General features: G+C 41.3%; 1 protein-coding gene across 9 annotated transcripts in view; it reads left to right on the top strand.

The window, feature by feature from the left end:
* Positions 1 to 26,832, top strand: part of TTC13 (tetratricopeptide repeat domain 13) — an 86,388-nt gene extending 59,556 nt beyond the window's left edge. For 4 of the 9 annotated variants that reach the window (XM_037020918.2, XM_037020916.2, XM_037020914.2 and 1 more), the window contains 12 exons: positions 688 to 844; positions 9,116 to 9,246; positions 9,792 to 9,924; positions 11,078 to 11,170; positions 13,251 to 13,334; positions 14,261 to 14,345; positions 19,461 to 19,570; positions 21,788 to 21,923; positions 22,857 to 22,936; positions 24,320 to 24,398; positions 24,552 to 24,631; positions 26,050 to 26,832. In XM_037020918.2, coding sequence (XP_036876813.2) covers positions 688 to 844; positions 9,116 to 9,246; positions 9,792 to 9,924; positions 11,078 to 11,170; positions 13,251 to 13,334; positions 14,261 to 14,345; positions 19,461 to 19,570; positions 21,788 to 21,923; positions 22,857 to 22,936; positions 24,320 to 24,398; positions 24,552 to 24,631; positions 26,050 to 26,164 — 1,283 coding nt within the window. In that variant the 3' untranslated portion in view covers positions 26,165 to 26,832. Of the gene's footprint in view, positions 1 to 687; positions 845 to 9,115; positions 9,247 to 9,791; positions 9,925 to 11,077; positions 11,171 to 13,250; positions 13,335 to 14,260; positions 14,346 to 19,460; positions 19,571 to 21,787; positions 21,924 to 22,856; positions 22,937 to 24,319; positions 24,399 to 24,551; positions 24,632 to 26,049 lie in introns of those variants that run through there. The other 5 variants (XM_037020917.2, XM_037020915.2, XM_037020913.2 and 2 more) reach the window with 3 other exon arrangements.
* Positions 26,833 to 27,526: the final 694 nt, after the last annotated feature.

The raw sequence follows: 27,526 nt of genomic DNA, 5'->3' as shown, positions 1-27,526 counted from the left end.
AAAATGGAAAAAGTAAATTCATATATGCAAGCTATTCCAAACATACTGAAGTTTACTAATAATTATATCAAATATCAGTTTTTAAGTTTAAGTTAATTAAGATTAAATAAAATCTAAAATTCAGTTTCTCACTCACACCAGCTGCATTTTCAGTACTCAGTAGCCAGGTGGCTAGGAGCTGCCTATTGGACAACACAGCTCTGCACTCTGATTTAGAATGCCCTCTTCTCTCCTGGTTTAGAGGAGAATGTGGGCTTGTAAACTCCAGATGGAAGGAGGGGCGCTCCATGTCCTGGTTGTTTCTTACATTGCTTCGCTAGAGATAAGCAGCAGTTGGTTGGTCAGTTGATGGAATCATCCACATAGTTGATCTGTTAGTTGACAGAGAGCCAGGCTCTAACACTTCACTTGGATTTTTAGACTGATTTGAAAAGTGAGGTCCTTGGTGGTGTTCATGGAAAGGTAGTTAAAATTTAGCCAAAAGTGGACCCAGATTGGCTAGCTTGTCTGTATCTGATCTGGGTCACTAAAGTCAGTGGCAGGTTCCTCCAATTGTCATATAATAGTGACTTACTCCATTTAGAATTCTCATAATTAACACTTCATTACAAATTATTTGTATGGCAGCTAGCTGTAATGTTTCTTTAGCAATATTTGGGTGTGTCAGACCTCATTTCCTATCTGCAGAGTATTCTCGATATCTTCATGCACACCTTGATACTCCACTTACGGAATACAACATTGATGTGGATCTGCCGGGAAGCTTTAAAGACCACTGGGCTAAAAGTCTGCCTTTCCTCATAGAAGACTATGAAGAGCAGCCAGGGTTGCAACCCCACATAAAGTAAGTGCTTTAAATGAAGATGATTTTGTTATTTTTCAAAACTGAGCTGTAAGTTCATCATGATATCTGATTGGTAAATGGCTTTCTATTCATGTTTCTCATGAATTTATTTTTGGATATGATATGTTTGCAAATATTTCTTTTAGCTTATAAAGTACCTTGTGGCTTTTTAGATATCACCTTTCCTTCTAGCCTGACCCTCTTTGCTAGCTTTGTGCAACCTTCAAACTTAAAATGTACTTACACTTATTGGCAGTATTGTTCTTTTACCATGTTAACTTTCAAGACAAATCACTTACCATATTGAAGGTTTGAAATTACACTGCTGGTTGACTCCTGCTGCAGTCGGACAAAGCAGATATGCTAAAGGACTATCCCATTACAAAACAGTTAGATCTAGAACAGAAAATAGAAGTTCTTGGGAATCTAGCAATGACTTAAATTTTAAGAAAAATCTGTAAAGATCAACCCGCTTACTCTCTAAAGAAAGAAAGTGGGGAGATTTACACCAGAGTGGTCCTGGTGAGCACATTTAAAAGAAAGTAAGTGTGCCAGAGGTTAGTGTATCAACACCTACTACAGCGGAATGCCTTGAGGAGTAGGCAGGATGGGCTCGCTGAACATTAAAGGGTAAAGTGATCTCATGTTGGAGGCATTCCCAGGATCTCAACAGAAGCAAATGCAAATCCTTCCTGGGGAGAAATTAGTACCACCTTGGGCTCCAAGTTTAAGATCATTTGGGCCCAGAGGCTGAGAGCGTGAGTATGAGGAGCAAAAGCCAAAATCACCAAACCGTGTGTGAGAACAACAGGAACAACAAATAACAGACTTAGACCCACAACGCCGTCAGATATGGAATTGTTAAACACAAACTCTAAAATAGCTCCAAATGACATATTCAAAGAAATTATGAAGAAATCACAAACACGAGCAAGAAACGCGAGATAATCAAAAATGACCAGACATATTTTTTTTAATGGAAGTTTTAATAGAAAATATAATCATTGGAATGAATTGAGCATGTAAGCTAGACAGCATGTTTAGACATAGCTGAGAGAAAATTACAGAATTGAAAGACAGAGCATTAGAAATTCTCCAGAGTGCAGCACAGAGAGTAAAGCAGTTAGAAAACGTGACAGAGATGGACGATGTGGAAGATATAAGGCCTAGTGTACCTCTAATTGAAATGTCAGAAAGAGAGAATGGAGGAGAGGCAATTTTTGAAGAAACAACAGCCAAGAATTTTCCAAAACTAGGGAAATACATAAATCCACAGATTTTTCTTAAAAAGCAGAGTTAAAAGAATTCCATATCCAGACACAATATAGGCAACTAGAGGACACCTAAGATAAAGAGGAAAATCTTAACAAACAGAAAGAAAAGTCCTATCACCTTCCTAGGGTCAGTTACTGACTGACTGTAAACCTCTCAACATCAGCAATGGCAGCAAGATGATAATGGAATACTATCTTCAAGGTGCTGAAAGAAATTAACTCTCAACCTAGAATTCTGTACCCAAAAAAACTATATTTTAAGAATAAAGACCCTATAAGTATATATTCAAATAATCAAAAACTGAGTTAACCACCCACTGGCATTCACTAAAGGAATTTCTAAGGCGTGTCCCTAAGTAGGAAGGCAGTTGGCCCCAGGAGCAAGTTTGACAGGATGAATAATGAGAAGAGAAAAGTGGTGAGCATAGCGAGTTGGTAAGTTTTAAACTTCAAGTTTTAGAAAGTTTACTGGGCAAAAATAGCAGGTAAGTTGAGGGATAATAAGAGTTAGTCTAAAGGAGTGTGAGTTAAATAATATGTTAAAACTTTAAGTTATCCGTTAATATTTAAAATATCTAGGGTAAGTACTACAAGTTAGAAACAGACTGTACCACTCCCATATTAGTAGGGAAGTTAAAAAAAATAGAGGAAAAACCAAAAAACTAAATCTAAAATCAATCAAAAGGAGGCAGGGGGAGTGAGGCATGAAAAGTGGGATACACACACCCACAAAGAATAGGTTGAAATAAATCCAGATACAGCAGTAATCACAATGAATATAAACGGACTAAATGTCAGTTGAAAGACTTAGTTGGATGGGATTTTTTAGACATCCAGTTACATGCTTTTTACAAGAGGCATCTAATGTAGAAGGACACAGAAAGTAAAGGAATGGAAAAAATTACATTAGGAAAACACTAACTAAAAGAATCCTGGCATAGCCAAATCAATAGGATCAGAATTAAGGGGTAAAAGCATTACTAGGAATAAAGAGTATTACTGCAGAATGGCAAAGGTTCAAATCACCAGGAAGAGATAAACCTAAAATTATATATACCTTATAAAATAACTTCAGAAATTGATAGAAATATAGAGAGAAATAAACAAATTTAGTATCATCATGAGAGATTCTAAGTGTTGATAGGTCAAACGCAAAAAAACGAGGAAAGACTTAGATTATTTGAACAATACAATTAACAAACTTGACTAAGTCTACTATAGGAGCCATGTACCCAATAATTAAAGAATTCATATGCTTTTCAAGTATATGTAGGTCATTTACAAAGTTGACCATTTACTATGTATATTTCAATACATTTCAAATAATTGGTATCATGTTGGACTGCAATATAAATGAAAATAAATATAAGGAAAAAAAATCTCCATTGTGTGGAAGTTTTAAATCACACGTATTGAAATACATATTAAAGATGAAATCACAATGAAAATTTGAACATACTTTTTTTACACTGAGGTACATACAGTGAAATGCACAAATCTTAGTGTACAGCTTGATGTGTTCTGACATGTATATACACTCATGTAACCATCACCCAAATCAAGATATCGACACTCTCACTACTTTTTTCATCCCCCTTCACCTATCTAACCCATCACCCACCCTCTTCCCTTGTGGCAATCACCAGTCTGTTCTCTGTGTTTATGAGTGTATTTCAGTTTTGTTTAGTTGTTTGCTTTGTTGTTTAGATCTACATATATGTGAAATCATGTGGTATTTGTCTTTCTCTAGCTTATTTCATTTAGCATAATACCCTCTAGGTCTATCCATGATGCCGCAAATGGCAAAATTTCATTCTTTTTTATGGCTGAGTGATATCCCATTATATATCTATACATCACATGTTCTTTATCCATTCATTGTCTAGGGACATTTAGGCCGTTGCCATATCTTGGCTTTTGTAAATGGTGCTGCAGTGAGCATAAGAGTTAATGTATCTTTTTAGATCAGTGAATTTGTTTTCTTTGGGTAAATTCCTAGAAATGGAATTGCTAAGTCATATGCTGTTTCTCTTTCTAGTTTTTTGAGAAACCTCCATACTGCTTTGCATAGTGGCTACACCAATTTGCAGTCCCACTGGCAGTATGTGAAGGTTCCCTTTTCTCCACATCCTCGCCAACACTTGTTACTGTCTTTTGGATGGTGGCCATTCTGACTGGTGTGAAGTGGTATCTCATTATGGTTTTGACTTGCATTTCCATGATGATTAGTGATATTGAGCATCTTTTCATGTGTCTTTTGGTCATCTGTGTGTCTCCTTTGGAGAAATGTCTATTCAGGTCCTCTGCCCATTTTTAAATTGAATTTTTTTTTTGGTGTTGGGTTGTATGAGGTATTTATCTGTTTTGAATATTAACCCCTTATCAGATATATCATTTGCAAATATAGTCTCCCACAAAGTAGGTTGCCTTTGATTATACTTTTAAAGGCAACAAAAGTGAAAATTCCACATACCAACACTTGTGGAATGCAGTGAAACCGATATCGTGAAAAAAATATGTATCTTTAAATGTTGTACTAGAAATGAAGCAAGCTAATAGATAAATATAAAAACTAAGGAGTAGGACAAACAACAAAGCAGAAAGAAAGGGAAAAATTAATGAAAGTTAAATATACAACAGAGAAGTTCATCAGAGTCAAAATTTTGTCTTTTTTCACTAATAGAAATTACTATTGTGAGATCGATCTTTTAAATGAAAAAAAGTTTAAAAAACTTAATCACAGATGAGCAGACATTAAAATGCTAAGAAGAGAATCCTACGAAAACAAATGTAAACACAAAGAATAAATGGACTAATTCCTAGAAAATCAAAATTTACCAAACTCACTTGAGAAGAGGTAAAAGTCTGAATTATTAAAGATATTGGAATGGTATTTTAAGATATTCTCACTTAAAAATCACATAACCACCATGCACATACACACACACCCAAAATCACCAAGCCCAAAGGATATTACAGAGTGTGCTGTCAAACTTTAAAGAGAATAGAAGGTTATATTCCCAAATCATTTTGTGAGGCCAATAAAATAAGGATACCAAAACCAGACAAGGATTCTACTTGAAAGGAAAATTAGAGCCCATTCTCGTAAGTGTAGAAATAAGAATGCTAAACAAAATATCAGTAAACCAAATTCCTCTGAGTAGAAGAAAAAATGACACCATAGCAAATTGGGTGTTTCCTAGGAATAATAAAGTGATCTAACTTGAGAAAATATACAAATATAGTTGACGGTTAACAGATTAAAGGAGAAAAACCATGTAATTTTGTCAACAATACAAAAAACTAAAAAAGAATTAAATAACCATTTACTATTTTAAAAAGATAAAACCTTTTAGCAAACTAGAAATGTATAGCCATCCCCCCTTATCCATGGCGTATATGTTCTAAGACCCCCATTGGATGCCTAAAACCACTTATAGAACCCTATATATGCTGTTTTTTCCCTATACATACATACCTATGATAAAATTTAATCTGTAAATTAGGCACAGGAAAGAGATTAACAACATTATACTGTAATCTAAGTTGGGGCAATTTAAAACATAAATTGTTTATTTCTGAAATTTTCTATGTAATATTTTCTGACTATGGTTGACTACAGGTAACTGAAATCTTGGAAATCAAAACCACATAGATAAAGGGGGACTACTGTACTTTAGCCTGACAAATGGTAACTACAGAAACCTATAGAGCAAACATAATTTTAACTAATGAAGTGTTAGATCCATACATGTTAAAATCAGGAACAAGACAAAAGCCTAAAACCATTGCTTCTCTTACAGCAGTGAAATACAGGTCCTAGACAATGCATAAAAGAAAAAGAAATCAAGTTAGATGCATTCCAAAGGAAGAAAGCTGTCATTTACAGATCACATGTTGTTTTACAAAAGCAAAAACAAAAAAACCCAGATCTACAAGCAAATTGTGAGAAATGTTGAGGGTTTAGCAAGGTGGTGATTATTGGTTATAACCGATATACAAGAATCATTTGTAGATCTATACACCAGCCACAAGCAAACACCTTGTACAATAGCAGTGAATACTTAGGAATATATTTCACAGAAGATGTGCAAAACCTGTATGGAGATCATTACAAAACTTTATTGAAAGTTACCAAGAGAAAGCAGATAAATTGTGAAAAGTACTGTGTTCATGAATTGAAATATCAACAATATCATTGAGTCATTTCTCTGTGAATTAATTATAAGTTCAATAAAATGCCATTCAGACTCCCAGCAGGTCTCTGAGGAACTTGAGCTGATTCTATAAATCAAACTGAAGAACAGAGGGTCAGGAGTAAGCAAGTTATTCCTGAGAAAGATGGCCCCCTGGTTTGTCAGGGAAGGTTCTCATCCTCCCAAACAGCAGTGGTGAGGACAGAGCGGTGTTGGTGCGGGGCGGGCTGGTGGGCCCGAAGGGCATGAGAGGAACTGGCAGCACAGCTCCACAGGCCCAGATAGACGGCAGGGGGTTGCTGAAGTCAGAGTGGGCCTCGTCAGGGAGTGGGGATGGGACAAATCGGTTGTTATACGGCTAAAATAAAATTGATTTTTGTGATGGTGTTGATAGAGATCCAGTTCCAGATGGGTGAAAATCTTAAATGTGAGTGGCAAAAGTTTTCTAAAGTTTAGGAGAAAATATAAGTAAATACTTTTGTGATTTTGAGATAGAGAATGATTTCTTAATCAAGACACATGAAGCATAGACCTTAGGAAGGTCGATCAACTGGACCACGTTGAGTGACTCTATGGCATACCACTACGCTGCTGCTCTTGGGAAGGCCCGCTTGTAAGGCCAGCCCTTGGCTGGCAGCTGGGAGGGTCCCTGCCATGCCCAGGACAGTGACTGAAATGGGGTAGGTCGAGGGACTTGATAATAGTGGGGAAGGTAGTAACCACAATGTTGCTCAGGTGAAACCTTCATAAGATTGTATATCAATGATACCTTAATAAAAACAAAATTGGACTACATTGAACCTGAGAACTGTCGTTCTCGAATGACACCATGAAGAGTGAAAAAATAAGCCCAAACTCTGCAGAGGTACCTGCAACCTGTGACCTGAGAATCCAGAATTTATGAACAATTTCTACCAATTAAAAAGTAAAAGCCAAGCAAGCAATAGGAAAATGTGTAAAAGACATTAATAGGTAATTTCAAAAAGGGGAAAACATGAATGGCAAATAAACATATGAAAAGATGCTTCAGTTCATAAATATATAAAACCATGTGGGATTTCTCACCCACTAGATGAACAAATATTACAAAGTCTAATAATAGTAATAATGATGAGAGGGGGATCAAAGGGAAATTTTCTATCCTCCTGGGGAGACTGTAACTTGCTAACAGCCACTCTGGCCTGGAGTTTGTCCTTATCCTGTAAAGTTGGACATTTCCACATCCAACAGTCTGGCAGTTCTTCGCTCACGTATGTCTGTACGTATATTCGGTAGGGAACACTGCACTTGAGCGCATATCTGACAGGAGACTTCTGCAAGCCGTCTCTGCTCACAGCTGAAAACCGGAAGTCATTCCAAATGTCCGTGAGCAGAATGGATAAATGTGACGCAGTCACACAGTGGGACATCACACAGCAGCATAAACCAACGACCCGCACACGATGTGGATCGATCTTACAATGTTGAATAAAAACAATAGACTGCAATGTCATGCCATTTTTCCCATCAAGCTCATAAACAAGGCTATAGAATATGTTGTGTAGGGATATACATATATATACTTTTTTTTTTTTAAGGTGAGGAAATCATGAACACAAAATTCAAGATAAGTGACCTCTTGCTGGGAGGCAGGAGGGTAGGACAAGAAAGTGATATATGAGCAGATAGACCCATATAATGTTTTGGTTCCTAAGTCAGGTACCAAGTTTATATGCTTTTGCCTCTGTCAGTAATTACACAGCCAAAAGTAATAGGAAGAAAATAGACTGCTCAAAGAGGTTGTATACATTCTCTGCTGTCCATCTTTAGAGAAATACCAATCTGCAGAGAAGAGTTTGCACAGCAGGCCGAGCTGCTGCTCTTGGGAAGGCCCACTTGTAAGGCCAGCCCTTGGCTGGCAGCTGGGAGGGTCCCTGCCATTCCCAGGACTGATGAGTGCTTCTCTCTGCCTAAGCAGTTTGTACAAACAACAGGATTTATGCTAAACACCTACTTTTCCATCTGGGTGTCTAGAATTTGGGTACTTGCCAGGCAGAGGCTGCTTCCGTGGTCAGCTCCCAGTAAAATCCCTGGGCACTGAGTGTCTAGTGAGCATCCCTGGCCGGCAGCATTTCACATGAGAAGGTCAAGCCTGGGCGTCTCCTAGGAGTCTGGGAAGCTTGTGCCTGGTGTCCTTCAACTTCGCCCCGGGTACTTTTTCCCTTCAATGATTGTGCTTGTGTCCTCTTGCTGTAATAAATCACAGCCATGAGGAAAACTGTACGCTGAGTCCTGTGAATACTCTAGTGAATCACCAGACCTGTGGTCTTGGGGACCTCAACGTAACCTATAACTTAGAATTGCAATCTGTGTTACAAAAACTTCAAGCAGGTTGGCAGCTGACCAGCAGCCAGTCGCCCACACCATTCTGGGTGTACGTGTGTCATACAACTTGGGGCAGGCACAGAGGGTGGATGTACGGCCACGGTCTGGTTGCTTGTTGAAAAGAGCAGTCCTTGCAGGTTATGGATTCTGCAGAAGCTTACAAAGCAAGTCACGGTCAGGGATGCTTGCTGAACTGCACGCTGGTTACCAGTGTTACCAACAAGCATGTGATAGTAATTGTATTGTACACACACACTCACAAAGATTCCATCTTTTAATTTGTGTATGGTGGGGTGCAGAGCAGTGAAGTAAAGATTCTGCAGTCATAGGTTTCTTGATTAGTTTTCCAGTGGATGAAGTGACTGCTTTTCAGGTGAAATTGGATTACCAGACATCTGTTGTAAAAGTCCTTATCATGCACGTTATATTTCTTCCAGAGACGTGTTACATCAGAATTTTGAGAGTTATAAGCCCGAGGTACAGGAGCTGATCTGTGTAGCTGATCGTATGGGATCACTGATGCAATACGAAACACCTGGTTTCCTGCCAAACAAGAGAATACACAGAGGTATCCTGAAACCACCCGGAAATGGAAATGCTTCTGACATAAGAGCAAGGATTGTTAAACCATGTCATGCTTTGAAAAAGGCACTTGTGCTTACTTAAAATCTCACGTGAGCAGAACAGAAATGTATAGATTCATTCATACTGAATTTAGAAGGAAGACAGATTCCAGCCGTGCCTTCTGTGCCATTGCTGTAGTGTAGATCTAGACTATAGGCCATAAGGTCATCACTGTAGACCAGAAAGCTTACCCATGGGAGCTACTTCCTCACTGTGGAAGTAAGGGAGAATTTGAAGCTCCAGTTGCTTTGGTAGGAGGCAGAGTTGGGAGGAGACAACTGTGGGGTGTCTCTAGTTTCCTCTGATGGAATTTAGCTTTAGTAGGGCCATCATGGCTGTCATGTATCTCTGGTCTTGTTAAATTACCAATACCTGTGATTCTTTCTTTATATAATGACCCTGGTGTTACCCCTGAGACCCTGTAAAGTAGACGAAAATCAGTCCCTCTAATGTACGCTGACAAATTTTCTCATTATTTCCTTCCTTTAGCCATGGGTTTGGCAGCTTTGGAAGTCATGCAAGCTGTACAGCGCACATGGACCAACTCGAAGGTTCGAATGAATGGAAAAACACGGCTGATGCAGTGGAGAGACATGTTTGACATCGCAGTGAAGTGGAGACGGTAACTAACATTTAAGTGAACATAAACTAGAAGGCCTTTCACGGTAAGATAGTGTAAGCCTCCGCTTGAATCCTGTTTTGTTTACTAACAATAAGCTTTGTAGGTCATGTTTCCTCTCAAAGTTTTTCTCAGAAATTGCTGATGTCATTATTCCTTGAAAAACAGTTAGCTCACATTTATGAAATAAGAAGTGACTATTGTCATGTCTCCATGCACACTTTTGAGTGAAATACTTTAGAAAAAGCAGTCTCTTTGAAAGAGCACCCCATTGCTGTGCTGCCTTTGAGTGGACTTCAGTGTACCAGGCCCTCTGTAGGGGAGGTGTACACAGCCACTCTGAGGGGGGCAACCACTGAAGATCATTTACATGAGAAAATACTGCTCTGCTAGTAAACCTGCACTGACTTTTTACTTGGTCTAGTTGGAACCTCTGTTTACAGTTTGTAGGCCGGTGTTTCATATTTTTAGATGTAATGGACTGAGCAATTGCTTTCTCCCCATTTTTGCAGACTTCTACATGTTTATTCTTTTTTTTTTTTTTTTGCTTTTTATTAAGGTGTCATTGATATATACTCTTATGAAGGTTTCACAAGAAAAACAATGTGGTTATTACGTTCACCCTTATTATTGAGTCTCCCCCATATACCCCATTGCAGTCACTGTCCATCAGTGTATTAGATGCCACAGAGTCCCTATTTGTCTTCTCTGAGCTACACTGTCTTCCCTGGGACCCCCCACGCACCATGTGCACTGTTCATGATACCCCACAATCCCCTTTTCCCTCCCTCCCCCTCCCTCCCCACCTGCCGTCCCCCACCCCTCCCCTCCCCTTTGGTAACCACTAGTCCCTTCTTGGAGTCTGTTAGTCTGCTACTGTTTCGTTCCTTCATTTTTGCTTCATTGTTATATTCTGCAAATGAGAGTCTTTCTCCTCCTGCCTTATTTCACTGAGCATAATACCCTCTAGCTCCATCCATGTTGTTGCAAATGGTGGAATCTGTTCCTTTCTTATGGCTGAATAGTATTCCACTGTGTATATGTACCGCACCTTCTTTATCCATTCATCTACTGATGGGCTACATGTTTATTCTTAGTGCTATTTAACACTGGTAGGTGGATAAGGTCCCCATCTCTGACACGCCCTGTCTTGTAGGGTTGCTGACCCCGACCAGCCAGTGCTGTGGCTGGATCAAATGCCAGCACGAAGTCTCAGCAGAGGCTTTAACAACCACATCAACTTAATCAGGTATGAACCTTCAGTGCCTCTTTCCCGTTTTCATGGGGGTTTATTCTAAATAGGTCATGGAGGCCATGAGTGACCCATGTCTCCTTCCTGGTGACTCTGTGGCGAGGGCACATACACATGAGGTCCTGCCCCTGTTCCCGTGGCAGAAGGAGCTGTAGTGTATGGCTCTTCCCTTTGATTGAGAGCTTAACTGGAGGGAGGGACGACTGCCAGATTTTTGCCTAGGACATCGGTCTTTAAAGGCCATAAAACATCATAGAAAGTAATCATATGGAGAACGTTACATTTACCATAGTAACCTGATGGTACTGTGTGACTCAGAATTCTCTGATGTGTGTGGTGGGGGAATGGCTCGCCTACCCACCACCCACACTCAGAGCGTTTGGGTCATTAACTGTCTGGTCACTCGGCTGCCTTCCTGGGAGGCTGAGCTGGGCGAATTGATGGACATTTGTTTTATCCAAAGGCCCTGCAGTTTAGGGACGTGGGTGACCCACTTGACTCCTTACCCCACCCTTCATGTGCTTGCTCACCTCTGGAAAAATGATGAACAAATATTGGAGAACATCAGCCTCAATGGGAGCTGCTGGATTTAATTTTAGATAAAATTTACTAATGTGCTAGTTGTGTCATATCTAAAATGCTTCTGGTTCCAGAAACCTGATTCAGAAAATACTATTTTATACAACTTTGACATTTAAGTCTAATAGAAATGTCATTAAAACATTTTTTATTAATTTCTAGAAAACAAATTTATTTTCTCCAAGTGGCTTGTGTATCCTCGTTTCCCATGGAATGATTTGTGACATTTATAAATAGCCTCAACCAGCTGTACTGGAGGCCACTGTACTGGAGGCAGCGCTGTGCTCTGCGCTGGTGGTGAGACATGAGCTACAGCCAGGGCTTCAGGAACCAGAGCCCCGTGAGGAGCAGAGACCAGTGAACTACTGTGTAGCATGTGGAGAGTAGTGTGGCCATGTCTGCAGGACGCCTGGGGGATATAGAATGGGGCTGCCCAGTCCAGCCTTCAGGTGATGCTGGGCTCTTTGGCAAGATGGAAAGCAGAGAGGTAGGCAAGGCCTGGGCTGCAAGTGAATGCGGCGCGGTCGGGAGTGTGTGGCTGGCGATCCGTCTGCCATGGAGGGACTGTCCAGAATCAAGGCTGGAAAGACAGGCAGAGACCAAAATATAAATAAATTTTTCCCCAAAATATAACTTTATACTCCATGCTAAGGCATTCTTTTTTTCCTGAAGATAACAGAGAGCGATTCAGAGATTGTATGTAGAGAAGTGCCATCAGATTTGCACATGAGGATGATCCGTGGCTGCAGGTGGCAGAAGGGATTAGCGAGGGCACAGCGACTTCCCTCGAGGCAAGGGAAGTGGTTAGAAAGCTGTGTAGTAATTCAGGGTCTGGAGCAAGGCTGGGGAAGGTGTGGTTCCAGGAGTGAATTCCAATCCATGAACTTGAGGTTCGAGATGCCTCTGGGGGATCCAGGGAGTGATGTCCAGGGAGCGTTTGGATGCTGTATGCACACACATCAGCTGGACATGTCCATCAACATGTTGGCTGTACTTGAAGTTCTGGGAAAGAGATTTTAAAATGGTCCATGGAGATAGAAATGTGAGGAAGGTGATAAATATGCAGAGTGGAGAGAGGAGGTGAAGACTGTTGGTCAGCTAGACAAGCGAAAGAGTACCAGCAGGTGATGCTATCAGGAGAACCAAGCAGGCGGAGGAGGCGTGTTGCTGAAAGTGAAGGGATCCGTACAGGGAACCGGCATGAACGTCTGACCCTCACTTAGGTGCCTGAGGATTTTTCCCCCCCTTGGGCATCTCTTGGGCAGAGTTTGGTGCCATTCCTACCAGAAGAAGCATCAGAATAAGTTCCATGAGCTGATGAGTGATCTTGCTAAGACAGTTCTTTGCTTCTCCCATTCATTGCTTACAAACAAGCGAATTTCCCAGACTTTTTTGCTGTATACGCTCAGTTCTTATTGTTCTTTGAATTAACTTTGAAATTAGATGTTGTTTGGACCATATTCCTTTGTAAAGCGACTCAATTTTTTTTTTCTTGCAGGGGTCAGGTGATTAACATGAGATACCTGGAGTACTTTGAGAAAATTCTTCATTTTATTAAAGATAGAATTCTGGTTTATCATGGGTAATCCTTCAGTTTTCTTTCTCAAAATAATGGATAGATAGATTTCCTATATTTTACATTAATTGTATTTATAAAACTTGAAAACTAAGCCTATTAACAGACTAAGTATCTCAAATTTCTACATAGTGTCTAGGATCATAATGTCTTTACTAATAACTTATCAACTTCATTTTTAATGGCTTCACAAAATCCATGAACCTCAACTGAGTGTTTTTAATCTTACAGACAGTATTGTGACTTTTCTAGTCTCTTTCTTCGAAAAAGCAGGGTGTTTCTTTGGGTTTCTTTTTTTTTTTTGAGAGGGCATCTCTCATATTTATTGATCAGATGGTTGTTAACAACAATAAAATTCTGTATAGGGGAGTCAATGCTCAGTGCACTTTCTTTGGGTTTCTTACTTAAGGATTTCAGCCTTACTACTCATTCTCCTTGCCTGGAAGGCAGGATGGTGTAGATATAACAGTGAACAGAACACTGGGGAAGAGGAATCTGAATGCTTAGGTATCACTAAGTACATGTAAACTTGTCATGAAAAGCTAGCAGGATACTTCTTTCATTTGAGCAATTGTAGAAAGAAAAAACATTTACTTCTAATTTCAGAGCTGGAATGGGAGAATCAAGGTTTCATGACCAGCCCAGACCCGTACACATCTACACAAAACATGGGCTGACAATCCATCATGTTTTTCCCTATTTTACATTCTAGTTGGGCTGCTGTCTGTTTCCTTAGGTCTCATCTGCAGCCCAGAACTCATCAGGATTAAACCATCCTGCTATTTAGATACTTCAGTTGTGGCCCACCATTTCAAATATTGAGGTACTCATAATTAGGGATTTATTTAAATTAAAGGTAATAGCATAATGAATTGTCACATCACTGTATTAATTTTAGTTTCCATTTCTCTCTCTTTCTCTCTCTTTTTAAGAGCTAATAATCCCAAAGGACTGTTAGAAGTTAGAGAAGCTCTGGAAAAGGTACACAAAGTAGAAGACCTTCTTCCAATCATGAAGGTAAATTTATCATCAGAATTGCATGCAGTAGATGTTTCTAGGAAAAAAATTAAAAGCACAGCACTTTCTAGAAAAGCGCTCATAATTGTTAAATTCATGTTTATTAATACTATGCTATAAGAGGTTTAACATTAAGAAAGCGTGCTACTGGAGAGCACTAAGACAAACTCACTCTGCCTAATAACCAACAAAGTGAGGCCCAAGCGCGACGCTCAAGCACAGAGGCAGATCTCTGAGGAAGCAGCCGATACAGGGAACAAAGAGAACTTAAAAATACACATAATTGAATTCTGCTTCTGGCCGCAGTGGAGTAATGGGTAACTTGACTGCCCTTCCACACTCTGATGATCCTAAAACTGTGTAAAATACAAGGCAGCTATTAAAGACTGATTCTTGAGAGGAAGGAGACACAGGAGGGGGGCCCCATTTGCACCCCAGCTTTCCTGCTGCACAGGTATGTGGAAGCCCAGGTAGAGTCCGGTGGTGCTGCTGAGCTAAGGGGCAGGAGTGGAGTTTGGGCCCAGCTGGGGGACTGGAACTTGCAGGGCTGACGCGGAGGCGGGAGCCGCGTGCCCCCAGAGGTCAGCATGAATGTCCCGAGTGCCAGGCGACTTTACAGGGGGTCAGAGTGGCAGATGTTATGTATGGTGTAACGTACACACACAAAGAGTAAAGAGAAAATCTCCAAGGTTTCAGAAAAGGAAAAAAACATGAAATACTAAGTGAAGAAAACCCACTGATGCTTGACCTCTTCCAGCAATAGTGAATTTTAAAAGATAAGGAAAATTTAGTTGAACCGACCAAACCAACGTCCAGGTATCAGGGTAAAGGAAACAATGTTTCTAACACAGTTATTTAGAAATTTCTTCAAGCCTAGATCCTCTTTGTCAAAATGCTCCAGGGATATATGTACTCTCACTAAATGATCCCAAGAAAAGAAAACAAGATATAAGAAATAGTAGGGAGAAATTAGCCAATGAAATCAATTGCTAATGCATAATGTTAAAAAATATGTGTTGTCAGAAATTAAAATGCTAAATAATGTCAACATATTAGAGGTTGAGGAAAGAGGATGTAAAAATGTACTAGGGTTCTTACAGCTTCAGTGAGAGAATATAATCACTCACTGACCCATAATATTGACAGAAAAATGGAAGTTCAAAATGTCCATATTAAAAATGTAAACATGGTAATAATAGAGATGGGATACACAATCTTCTAAACCATAGAAATGGGAAAATGGAATAAAGAAAACAGTTCAACTAATAGCATATAAAAAGGGGAGGAGAAATAAGATGTGTAGGAAATATATGTGATGGCCGGGACAAGTCTCAGCGTGACATTGATAACAGATCCCCTTTTGAAAGACTGAGGACTTGATTGGGTTTTAAAGTCCATCAGTGGTCTGTTGAGAGAAGGCACTTATAACAAAACGGCTTTTAAAAAGTTGAAGGGGGAAGACATACAGGCAAATACTAATGAAAAGTAGGTGTGGTGATATCAATATCAGAACCTTTTGAATCTGAGGAAAATGACTGGCAAGCCCCAGGCCTCTGTCCGTGCTGAAGAGCGGTGCTTCTGGCCGGACCGACACAGGGGCTGCTGGGAGGGTCTGATGATTGGCACGGGGGCTTGCGGTCCCCACAAGCCACTGTATTCACTCAGTGAGCACCATCAGATGACCCACTCACTGCACTAACGTGGAATTCATAGAGAATACATCACACCTCAGAAAATTCTTTAAAAAGTCACCACAGTGCCATAAAGAAGTTGTGAAATGTAAGTGGTTTATAATAGAAGAGCATGTCAGCATTCAGGCATGTCTTCATAATGAGAAGCCATGAAGAAGTAGCCAGTTGCTCACATCTGTGTGTAAAATTGTGACCACGACAGCTACAGATGCAGCCCGTATTGTGAGTCACTATGTCGCTGGTGATGTGGTTTTCTGAAATGGTTAACTATGCTTAGTAAGTTTCCAAATCATATATGATATATACTTTTTCCTCAGTTTATATGCTATGTGCATTACTGGGAAACTCAGTGTGTCTTAAAGCTATGTAACAAGTATTTAGGGTATAAATGTAAAACATTCTGGTTCCAGTCCTGGGTAACTGTTAAATTATTAACAAGTTCTTGGTCTACGTGAAAGTCCAGTCGGATGTTGGAAGCCATACACCGTGCACTTGGGGACATCCAGTAGTCTTGGCCACCCCCCTACCCAGTCACAGTAGCCACAGACTCTCCCATAAATGCTCCACATGCCCCCCAGAGGGCAGAGCAGCTTTGCTGAGAGCCACTGGGACTCACCCAACAGAAAATTTACTTGGGGCAGCTGAGAGGCCAAGCGTCACGGGCCTAGGGCCCTCCTCCCAGTGTGATGTTGCTGCCTGGAGGTGACCATCCCACCCCAGCTGTGGACTCCTAGCTCTCACCCAAGATTATGGATATATTGGCATTTTTAAAGGCATGCATGGAAGTATATAAAAAAATGCCTTCAGGTTAAAGTGCTTGGTGACAGCTTCCCTGAAATATACAACATGCTTTTGGTGAAGAACCACCTTAAAATACACCTGGCTCCCCTCAAGCAGCTTACTGACTGCAAGTTATGAAGCCCTCTGTCCCCGTTCCTACTTGCTGACTTACGCCAGGACCTCACCTCGCCAAGTTGGTGATCACCTATAAGGTCTTACTGGTATTGATGAGCACGGTCAGTTAATCTACAACAAAGGACGCAAGAATAGACCATGGGGAAAAGACCATCTCTTCAGTAAGTGGCTTTGGGAGAACTTGACAGCCACCTGCCAAACAGTGAAACCGGATCACTTCTTACAGCATACACAAAAACAAACTCGAGGTGGATTGAAGACCTAAATGGAAGACCCGAAACCATAAGACTGGGAAGAAAATGTAAACAGTAAACTGGGACTTTGGCATTAGGAATACATTTCTGGACATGTCTCCCCTGGCAAGGGACACAAAAGCAAAAATAAAAAGTGGGGACTATAGCAACCTCAAAAGCTTCTGCAGAGGAAGAAACCATCACAAAACAAAAAGGCAACCTACTGTCTGGGGGAATTATTTGTAAATGATACACCTGATAAATGACTGATACTCAAAATAGATAAAAACTCGTAAACTCAACACCAAGAAATCCCCACAAGTAATCCAATTAAAAAATGGGTAGAAGACCTTAATAGACATTTTTCCGAAGAAGACATATTGATGGCCAACAGGCACATGAAAACATGCTCAGCATCATTAATCACCAGGGAAATGAAAATCAAAATCACAATGAGATATCACCTCACACCAGTCAGAATGGCCACTATCAAAAAGACAAGCAGTAACAAAGTTGGCAAGGACACGGAGAAGAGGGAACCCTCGTGCACTGTTGGTGAGAGTGTAAATCGGTGTAGCCTCTATGGAAAACAGTGTGGAGGTTCCTCAAAAAAATTAAAAGTGGAAATACCATATGACCCGGTATTCCACTTCTGGGTACTTACTTGAAGAAAACAAAATGACTAATTTGAAAGGATATATTCACCCCTGTGTTCACTGCAGCATTATTTACAGTAGCCAAGATATGGAAGCAACCTAAGTGTCCACAGATTGATAAATGGATAAAGAAGATTTGGGGTGTGTGTACATAATGGAATATTAGCCATAAAAAAATGAAATCGTGCTATTTGGGACAATATTGATGAACTTTTGAGGGCATTATGCTAAGTGAAATAAGAGAGAAAAATACCGCATGATCTCACTTATATGTGAAATCTAAAAAAAACCTAAATTACAAAAACAAACAAACAATAAAAAGAAAAAAACAAATGCAGAAATGCAGAGAGCCAACTGGTAGTTGCCAAGAAGGAGCAGGAATAGGCATAGGCAAAATAGGTCAAGGTGATTAGAGGTGCACACTTTTCAGTTATAAGGTCAGTCAGTCCTGGGAATGAATCACGCAGCTTAAGGAATGTGGTCAGTAATACTCTGACAACTTTGTGTGGTGACAGATGGTAAATAGACTTACTGCGGTGAACGTTTTATAATTGCCAGATTGCTATGTTGTGGGCCTGAAACTAATATACGTCAACTATGCTTCAATAAAGAATGAATGAATGAGATTGTGGGCATTAACACATTTCTTCCACTAAAAGTGCTTTTCTTCATGAAGGACGCTCCTTGTTTGAGTGCCCACTCCTTCTTCCACCTCTTGTGCTGTCTGCTCACGTCCATCCCACCCTCCCTCCTCTGGCCCATTACTGAACACCTGCTGGGCCTTGCTGACCTTAGACAGCCTTCCCCCAGCGGTGTCTTATGTGAAACATCACCTTTTATTTTATCATTGGTTCTCTTATTCAAGTCCATCAATCATGAAAAAAATAAAATCCTATAAGAATCCTAAATTTAGCAATGCAAAATAACTGAATTTGGGGAGGATTTTTCTAGAGTAATGACAAAACCTATTTAGTGGCATTTCAGCTCTGTCCAAGATGTTTTAAACAAAAAGCTGACTTCTGAACCTGTTTTCTTTCTCTTCACTCCTGAGGGGTATTCATAGCTCTGCACACTTCCTTTGACATGCTTCCCTAGAGTCTGTGGAGTTTGAGTGTGTGTGTGTGTGTGTAAATTCTCCAGCTGAAAAATATAACTCTGAGTACTTTTCAGAAAAATCAAATTCTACTTTGAAGGAGCACAGGCATGCCCAAAGGTGCTTTTTGAGTCACAGGATATTGGGTACAATTCTTTTGCTAAGAATCAGAGTTGCTGCCAAGCAAGGTAAACATGAGAAAGATCCAAGGGCCACTCTCCGAAGTGAGCAGTAGTAGCTCTGCTGAGTATGGGAGCCCATGAGCCTTCTGTGCCCAGGTTCTTCGCTGCCCTCTGGCAGGGGTCCCAGGCAGTGAAATGTGGGCCTGGAGTCTGTGGGTGGGCAGGCGGGGACCAGGCAGAGATGTCCTTGGCCACTTGCCGAACCAGAGAACACACGGTCTCTTGCATCAGGGCTTTCTGTACCCTTCTTAAAAACATGCAAGTCGGAGTCTGCACTGCGTAGTAGCAGTTGGGGTTTACAATAAATTTTTCACTAGTAATGTGAATTTTCTTTTTCCCTGAAAGCAGTTTAATACTAAAACGAAGGATGGGTTCACTGTGAACACAAAAGTTCCCAGCCTCAAGGATCCAGGGAAGGAGTATGATGGATTCACCATCACAATCACAGGAGACAAGTACGTAAGCTCCCTGGGTAAAGGTATAAAGGGGGCCGGTGTTGGGAAGCAAGTGTGCCTCCTGTTACAGGAGGGTCAGCGTGCTGGCCTTTTGCTTCATCCTGACATAAAAATGGTCAAAGTACAGCATGTCACTATAACCAGTTACTTTTTTAACATGATACTTAGAGTCTTATGCTAGCAGAATATATTTTTGGACTGTGCTCAATCTGACTTCCTAGATATTAAGTATAATGTCTGATGTGGTTCATGGAAAGCATTCTTCTGGGTTCTTGAAGTTCATTGTGGGGAACCCTTTTAGTAATAAAATGAAAAAAGATGGAAGATTGGTATACTGGAGAACATTGTAAGATTTTTAAAAATACAGGTTTAAATGCATTATAAGAACAGTAGTCAGCATAGAAAACGTAGAGTAACAGAAGCAAAGATAAAAACAAAAATCACTAAATTATTTTCTTTAAAAACTGAGACTATGCTGTACATACTGTTTGGAACCTGTTTGTCTTCCACCCCTACCATTACTTTATCATGAATATTTCTCATATCCTGTTCTTAGAAGTATTTTCAATAATTGCATAGTTTTCCACTTCATGGGTGTTGTGTAGAGTTTCTCCTCCTAATTCTTTTTTGTTACTGATCAGTTAGGTTATTTCCCATTTTTTCACTTTATAAATTGCCCCACCATGAATGTCTCATTAACTACAGTTTTATTTAGATCTGCTATCCAGACTTCATCTAGGAGCTTCCATATCTAGCATTTGATTTTGGGGTGGAATTGCCTCGAACTCCCGTGGGCTGCCCTCCCCCAGCACCCAGTCGCTCAGCCGGCCCGTCTCTGGGACCCCGTGCCGGGCACTGCGGTGTGGTGCACCCAGCCCTCTGCTCCCCAGGCTCTGCCCTGCATGTGCTGCCCCCGCAGCAGGGGGCCCTCTGTCAGGTTCAGGTTCCAGAGGCCTTCGTGGGCAAACGGCTCATGTTTAACAGCTTCAGGTGTGTGACTTTTCCATGTCCTGGGATCTCTACCCCAAGCCATGTATCAAAGTACTTTTCCAGTAAAGACCATCCTCTCCCCAAAAGGAACTCCAGGGTTTGCTATTAACATATAAATGATTCTCATCCACCATATATAGGTCCCCGCAGATTACATTCCCAGGCAGAAGTGGGATTCCTGGGCAGAAGAATACCTGGAACCCCTTCCCCCTACCCGCAGCCCCTTCAGCTGCCCTCCTCACCCTGTGTGTGGCCTCCTCGCCTCAGCCTCCAGCCTCTCATGCAGGCCCAGGGCCTGGGTCTGCCTCCAGGTGGCTTAGCAGCGCTTCCCCAGCATCCCCGGGGCTCCCTGCCAGTGGGTGTCCCTGCCTCCCAAAGGCCCTGCAGGCCGCAGCCTGGCCTTGCCTCTGAACCCCGAACCAGCCCCGCTGCCAGGTGCTCGAGGCATTCGGTCAGCGGCGTCTGCTAGCCTCTCCTGAACCCTGTGCCTCCTGGAGCGCTGCTGGCCAGCTCCCCGGGGCTGCTCGCTCCCTGAGGCCACCTGCTCCTGCCTCTGGGCCTTTCGCCTCCCATCCCCATCTTCACTACCCCAGATCAGGCCCCGTCTTCCGGTTTTCTTTCCTGTCTTCCTAATTAGATCCACTGTCCCTGTTTTTGGGCCCCTAATGAACTGTTAGTGGCCCCGCGCAGGATCTCCTGGCCATTTGTGGCCTCAGCCTCCCTCCCTCCCTCAGTGAAGGCAGCCGCAGCGCTGTGTCCTTCTTTTTCCGCCGCTGGCATCTACAGTAAGTACCTGTTGCATCAGATTCATGCCCTCCATGGAGCCTCACGTGGAGCCGAGCATCCCACAGAAACCTGGAAAAAAGGGAGTGCGTGGTTGGGTCTGAACCCGCGCTGCACAGTCTTTGCTCCTAATCACCGACCATAGTAGGGTGGCTGTCCGATAAGACATTCATGGTACAGCATCCGTCCTTTACTGTGTGTAGTTTCCTCCTGCATTAGTGTAAGCTAACATAATAAGCATGTATGATTAGACTGGGCAAAATCATCCTATTTCATGAAGAACATGCATACACGCCACACCTGTGTGCAGTCAGAAAGGTAGGGTACACTGGCAGATGTGCCTCACGCCCCATCACCGCGCTCTTCGCTTCCTCTTTTGCTCTCTGTGTTCGGCTCTTTGAGTTCTATAATACATACCTTTGTCACACATTCTTTTATTTTTAGGGTTGGAAACATACTATTTTCTGTGGAAACTCAAACCACAGAAGAAAGAACTCAATTATATCATGCTGAAATAGATGCACTTTATAAAGATCTAACAGCAAAAGGAAAAGTACTAATTCTTTCATCAGAATTTGGGGTAGGTTTTTGTCTGTTTCCATGTTACCCATGCTCCCTATAACCCTTCTGGGAACTCTTTAAAGCCTCTGTGCTTTCATTGGAATTATACATCGTCTGCTTGAAGTCAGCTTTAATTGATGCCCTGCAAATATTTTTTCCTTAATATTCCTATAGGAACAATTCCCATTTTTACTAACTGCAGTAACTGAGGAGGGGAAATGAAAAATTTATATGGTTACTATGTTGTACTATTGTAAGCTTAGGTTTTATTAAGATTTAAATGAGTAAGTTGGTCCATAATGAAAATGGCCTATGCTGCACTTAGTGGCGCATTCCCCCTGCTGCCCACGCTGACTTGAGGGGCCCTCCTTGGAGGTAAGATGTGGTGTGTCACCTTCCTGGCTGCAGCTGCCACTGTGCAGAGAGCATGGTGGGCATGCCACTTGCATTTGGGAACAGGTGCCTGTGTCTTGGGAAGTCACTTTATTTCTCTTGAATTTAATCAGTTCATGCCTACAATTAAGCATCTAAGTGTTCATACATAATTAAAGAATATTTATCAAAAATATCACATCAGAATCTTGGGGTAGAGAGGCACACAGTTTGAGAAAGCATAGTTGGTATCAATAACTGCTTTGTTTTATTTTAATCGCAATGTAAATTTTGACATTTCGAGTCACATTAAAGGAGACAGATTCATTTTTATGTTAGAAAAATCTTGCAGTTTTAAAACAAATGGGAAAATATTGCTCTAAGCTGAACTGTGTGTATACCCTTTCACTAGAAAAAAATGACAAAAGAGTATAAAATATTCAGGAATGTGAAAAATAGGTTCTTGTAGGAAGGAATAATCCTTTTCCTGATGTACTTGATTCTTATGTGCCTTGTCGCCTAATAAAAAACTTTATAATCTAGTATTTCAGTTTGTGAGCATGTGTCTCTATTTTTCTAGGAGGCTGATGCTGTTTGCAACTTAATCTTATCCTTAGTTTATTACTTTTATAATTTGATGCCACTCTCTAGAGGATCCAGGTGAGTGATACCCTACAGTTTAAAAGTTTTTTTTAAGTTTTTACACTGGAAAATTGTGGTCTTTTTTGCTTAAACTACTTGTTGTGGGTGTGGATACAAAACTACTGGCAATGGCAAGAAACCCCCTTCTGTTTTTATTCAAAAATCCACCCCCCAAAATTAATTGCTTGATCCACAACATCTTCAGAAGAATTTGAAAGACAGTTCCAATTTGGGTCCTCAGGTTTTACAAGCTAAGGATTCATTCTTCCAGTAAAAATGTTTTGAAGGCCTTCCGTGTGCAATCACTGTGCTTGCTACACTTACGTTTCTGACACTCGCCGGGTTGTCAGCCTGCCCTCCTCGCCCGCCTCGCCCAGGTTTTTCCCATTAGTTGACTTCAGCCCTAATGTTTATGCTTTTGGAGTCACAAACCATTCCACTCTTTTTAAATGATTTTAAATAAATTCTTGATATTTATCGTTCATATAAGGAATTTTTAGGTGTCATCAAAGCAAGAGACATCTGTAGTATTTTCTTTTTCTTTTACCGAGTGCAGTTTACTTTGTGTGTAGTAAATCACATAAATGGCATCTGCTGTTGCTAGTTCATAAGTGAATTTAAGATGTACTAGCTAAAATAATATACTTGAATGTTGTTATCTTCAGTTGTTAGTCTAGAAGGTGAAACTCCAAAATGTGGTAGTCAGTTTTGTTGTAATATTAAAAATACATTAAAACAAAATAGGAATGTAATCACTGTAAGTCAGCATTGTTGTCATTAGTTGTGTCCTCTGAACATGGTGTGCTTAAGGCCCGGACCTGCCGCCTCTCCTCAGCGACGCACGCAGGCGTCATGCACTTCTCCGCAGTCCGTAGTGACATCCCCGCCCTCAGCCCTGCACAACCCCCGCACTGGCCTTGCACGCCCCCGCACGTCACGGTGCACGCCCCCCGCACTCCGCCCTGCACTCTGCTTTACTTCTTTGGGGGCCAAAATTGTTAATGCTTAAACAATCAGATTGGTATGATTGTATTTATAAAGTAAATTGTATTTTAAAGCCAAGCCCTCTGAAGTTGTTAAAAATAGCAGGCAGATTTTTTTTTAACTCTAATTTATAACGATAGAAAAACCAAGTGGGAAGAAAACTCCTGATTAAAAGAAACACTTTCTCAGAAAAAATATTCTTGGTCACATTTTATTCTTAAATTAGTAAGTCTGTAAATATTTTTATTAGTAGCAAATTAGCAAATATTTTTTAAAACAAATGAAAATACTCTTACGTTTAATGTCCAAAGAATTCTTAGAATTTTCATCTTTTATGATGGGAAATCCATGGTGAGCTTTACTTTGATGACCGTGTGCAGGCCAGGAGTGACCGGTACTTGTTCTCTGTTTAAACAGTGTGATAGCTTACTCTGTCATCGTGGGAGCAGTGATGGCAAGCGGAAAAGAGGTCGCAGGAAAAATTCCCAAAGGGAAGGTACGTTGGAACTGGAAGGGCAAATGGGTGGTTGTGTGTCTGAATCCCAATCTGTGGATTTTTATGTTAAGATACATGAGTTTTGAACAGATCTCAAAGTGAACCTTTTTTTCCTCCATGTTTAATTACATTCCTAAATGTCTTCTTTTTCAGTTAGTTGACTTCGAAGCGATGACAGCCCCTGGCTCAGAGGCCTTTAGCAAAATAGCTAAAAGCTGGATGGACTTGAAAAGGTAACTTACCTGTTGGGGGTCAGCAGAAGGACCCGACAATCACACAGGGAGGAAAGGGACTTCCTGCTGCTTTGGGAGCTGCCCGGACTGGAATTGTACTCATTCTCATGAGCTCTTATCATGCAATGAATTTAATCCACTTTTTCAAGGTTAAAATATTCTGTCAGGTAAGACCCCTTGAAGGGTCAATGTATGGATAGAAATAAATAATGAATAAAAGATAAGGAAACTAGTTTGTGAAAGAAAAGTTGAAGGTGTCTTGTGTAATCAGATATTCATTTCTCTTGGCTAATTTATCCTTTATTACCAAACTCTTAGGTTCAATATTTAGAAATGAATTTGTAAACTGAGCTGAACCCATTTCAGACTTACTTGGAGTGATAGGACTTTGCCTATTCAGCTACATTTTTACTGCATTCTAGATTTTGAGACGGTGGTACTTTGTTGTAATTTAGGCAAACAGTATGTGGGAGCCAGTAAATACTAGGCAGAAAGGGTTCCTAACAGTTTGCCCTGTGAGGAGTCCAGACACTCTGAACTTTCCTGGCTGTTCTTTCCAGAGGCACTGATGAGTGTACATTTGAGATGAAATGAAACCTCACTGACATTATTTTTCCTTGCTCCCCCCCCCATGGTTGTTTATACCATGCCCACCTCCAACTGTGCCTTCCTTGTCTATTTGACATAACAAGCACTCTAAAAATTGCTGAGTGATTTGTGCTATTTAAAACGGAGACATTTGTGTCCATAGTACACTCTTGTTCAATTTGCAAGTATTCCATTAGCTTTGTCATGCGCATTCTTCAGTTACACCTGTCCCAGAATGTTCTTGGTTCAGGTTTACTAGTTACATGTGTTGGATTAATATCACCCAAAAGCAAGAGATTGTGTTTCTGCTACTTGACATAATTTTACCATGTTAATCTTTCAACCAGTCTTTAAAGAAAGAACCCCACCACCACCTACAGGGGTGTGGCTATGGCTTCCAGCGCACTATGACATACTTACTCTTTCCGCACTCATGTAACAACACGAGTGAGGGACCGTTCCTGTCACTACAGAGCGGGAAGGGGGCTCCAGCCTGGAAGGAGCTGGCCGGCCTGACACCTGGGTCTCTGACCCGACCCCCAGTCCAGCACGCAGCCCAGCGGGACGTGTGTGAAGGGCAGTCAAGTGTAGATCAGAGTTTTGTTTCCTTTCCTAAAGATGCTGGCCACGCTGCCAGGCAGCTCGTGTGAGTCCCTCAAATGCTGTAGGAGGACTGGCTGTGTCCACAGCTCCTGCCTTTCTAACAGCGTCCGACGCGGGGCCTGTGTGGCTGTTGGAAAGGGAATGTCATAGCAGGAATAAATACAAGCTTTGCCTTTTTTGTCAAATTGTGCTAATTTTCATACCCCTTCTCTGTGTTTCTTTTTCAGTATTTCACCTTCTTATAAGACTCTTCCGTCAGTGTCAGAGACGTTCCCCACGCTAAGGTCAATGATCGAGGTGCTAAACACGGACCCCTCTCCACGTTGTCTTAAGAAACTCTAGTTATGCTGTGGTATTTATATAAGTAAAGGGCCGGACCTCTTGCTTCTTAAGTTATTTTTTAAATGGAATTGTAAAGAAAGTAGGTCCTTTATTACTTTTGATACCAATTTTTGATAGGAATTGAATACTTGAAGTCATTTTCTTTACTTTTCTGAACCGGAACAAAAATCGTGAAAGAGGGTTTTTTGGGGAAAAACCTGCATGTTTGGGAGGAAAGTGTTTGTATGAACAGGTGGCCTGTTGGTTTCCAATTTCAAACTCATACCTCTCCTCCCTTATGGCAAAAACAGTTCATTTCACAAACCAAAAAGTAACAATTAAAAGGAACAAAACAACAACACAACAGGAGCGTTTTCAGCCCTCTGAAGAACCAGTATTTTTCAAGGGCCTTCTTTTTCTGCACATTGTGATGGGGCATCTTGTCTTCAACTCACATGACCTTCACGGGCAGGCTCTCTTGTTTTATTCGGACCATGAAGGGTCATGGGCCGCCACTGTGGGCCGCAGGGCGCCCCACCAGGGGCATGTGTTTGGAATGATGCAGACAGTATTTGCCAGTGACCCAAACACTGAATTACTGAACCATGTTTTGTTTTGTTTTGTTTTTTCTCTTTGTTAGAAAAAAATAAATGGGGGTGATTTCTATAAATCACCAGTTTTTGACACTGGATCATGTATGTTTTTATTTTGTGAACTAGCTTCACTTTCAGGCATAAGAACGTTCAGAAAATCACTAATTTTCTTTTCCAGACAGGGTAAATGACAACGAGTCAAATGGGCTCATTAAAATATTGCTGTTTCCAAATCATTTTCATTTTTCTTGGATTTCTGTTAAAGAGTTAAAACTTCTGACTTCTTTTTGTTATTTAGTTTTGTCTTGAAATCTCGCAAAGGGTCAGCACAGCAAGGTCTCGAGGCACTTGCCCTCATGGGAGACTCAGTAGCCCTGGACATGAGCAGAGTCACCTGCAGGTCTTGGTGCGGCATCAGCGGGGCTGGGCCTTCAGGCACTGGTGTGTGCTTCCGAGCAGCCACGGAGACAGGGCTCATGGTCTGGCTTCATCTGGCAATCGCGAGAGGAAAAGGGGATAATGATGTAAGTCATCAGGCACATTTTATAACAGATTTCACACCTGCAGGTCAGCTTTCTCCTGAGAATAAGGCTGAGCTCATAGAAAAACAAGTGTCTTTATTTTCATTTTCCAGGGTGAGGGGCTGGGATTCTGGGGGTCAGTGACTGTCCAGGGTCACCCCCCTGTGGAAGCGGTGGTGCCAGGGTCCCCACCAGCTCTGTCTGACCCCAGGGCCTGCCCTGCACCCACCATGGTCTTCAGGTCCAGAGATTCAATTCTCTGGTTCTTC

Source organism: Manis javanica, chromosome 13, assembly GCF_040802235.1.
Source record: "Manis javanica isolate MJ-LG chromosome 13, MJ_LKY, whole genome shotgun sequence".
Classification (NCBI taxonomy): domain Eukaryota; kingdom Metazoa; phylum Chordata; class Mammalia; order Pholidota; family Manidae; genus Manis; species Manis javanica.
Note: the sequence above shows the minus strand (reverse complement) of the source record. Positions and strands in the feature narration are given on the sequence as shown.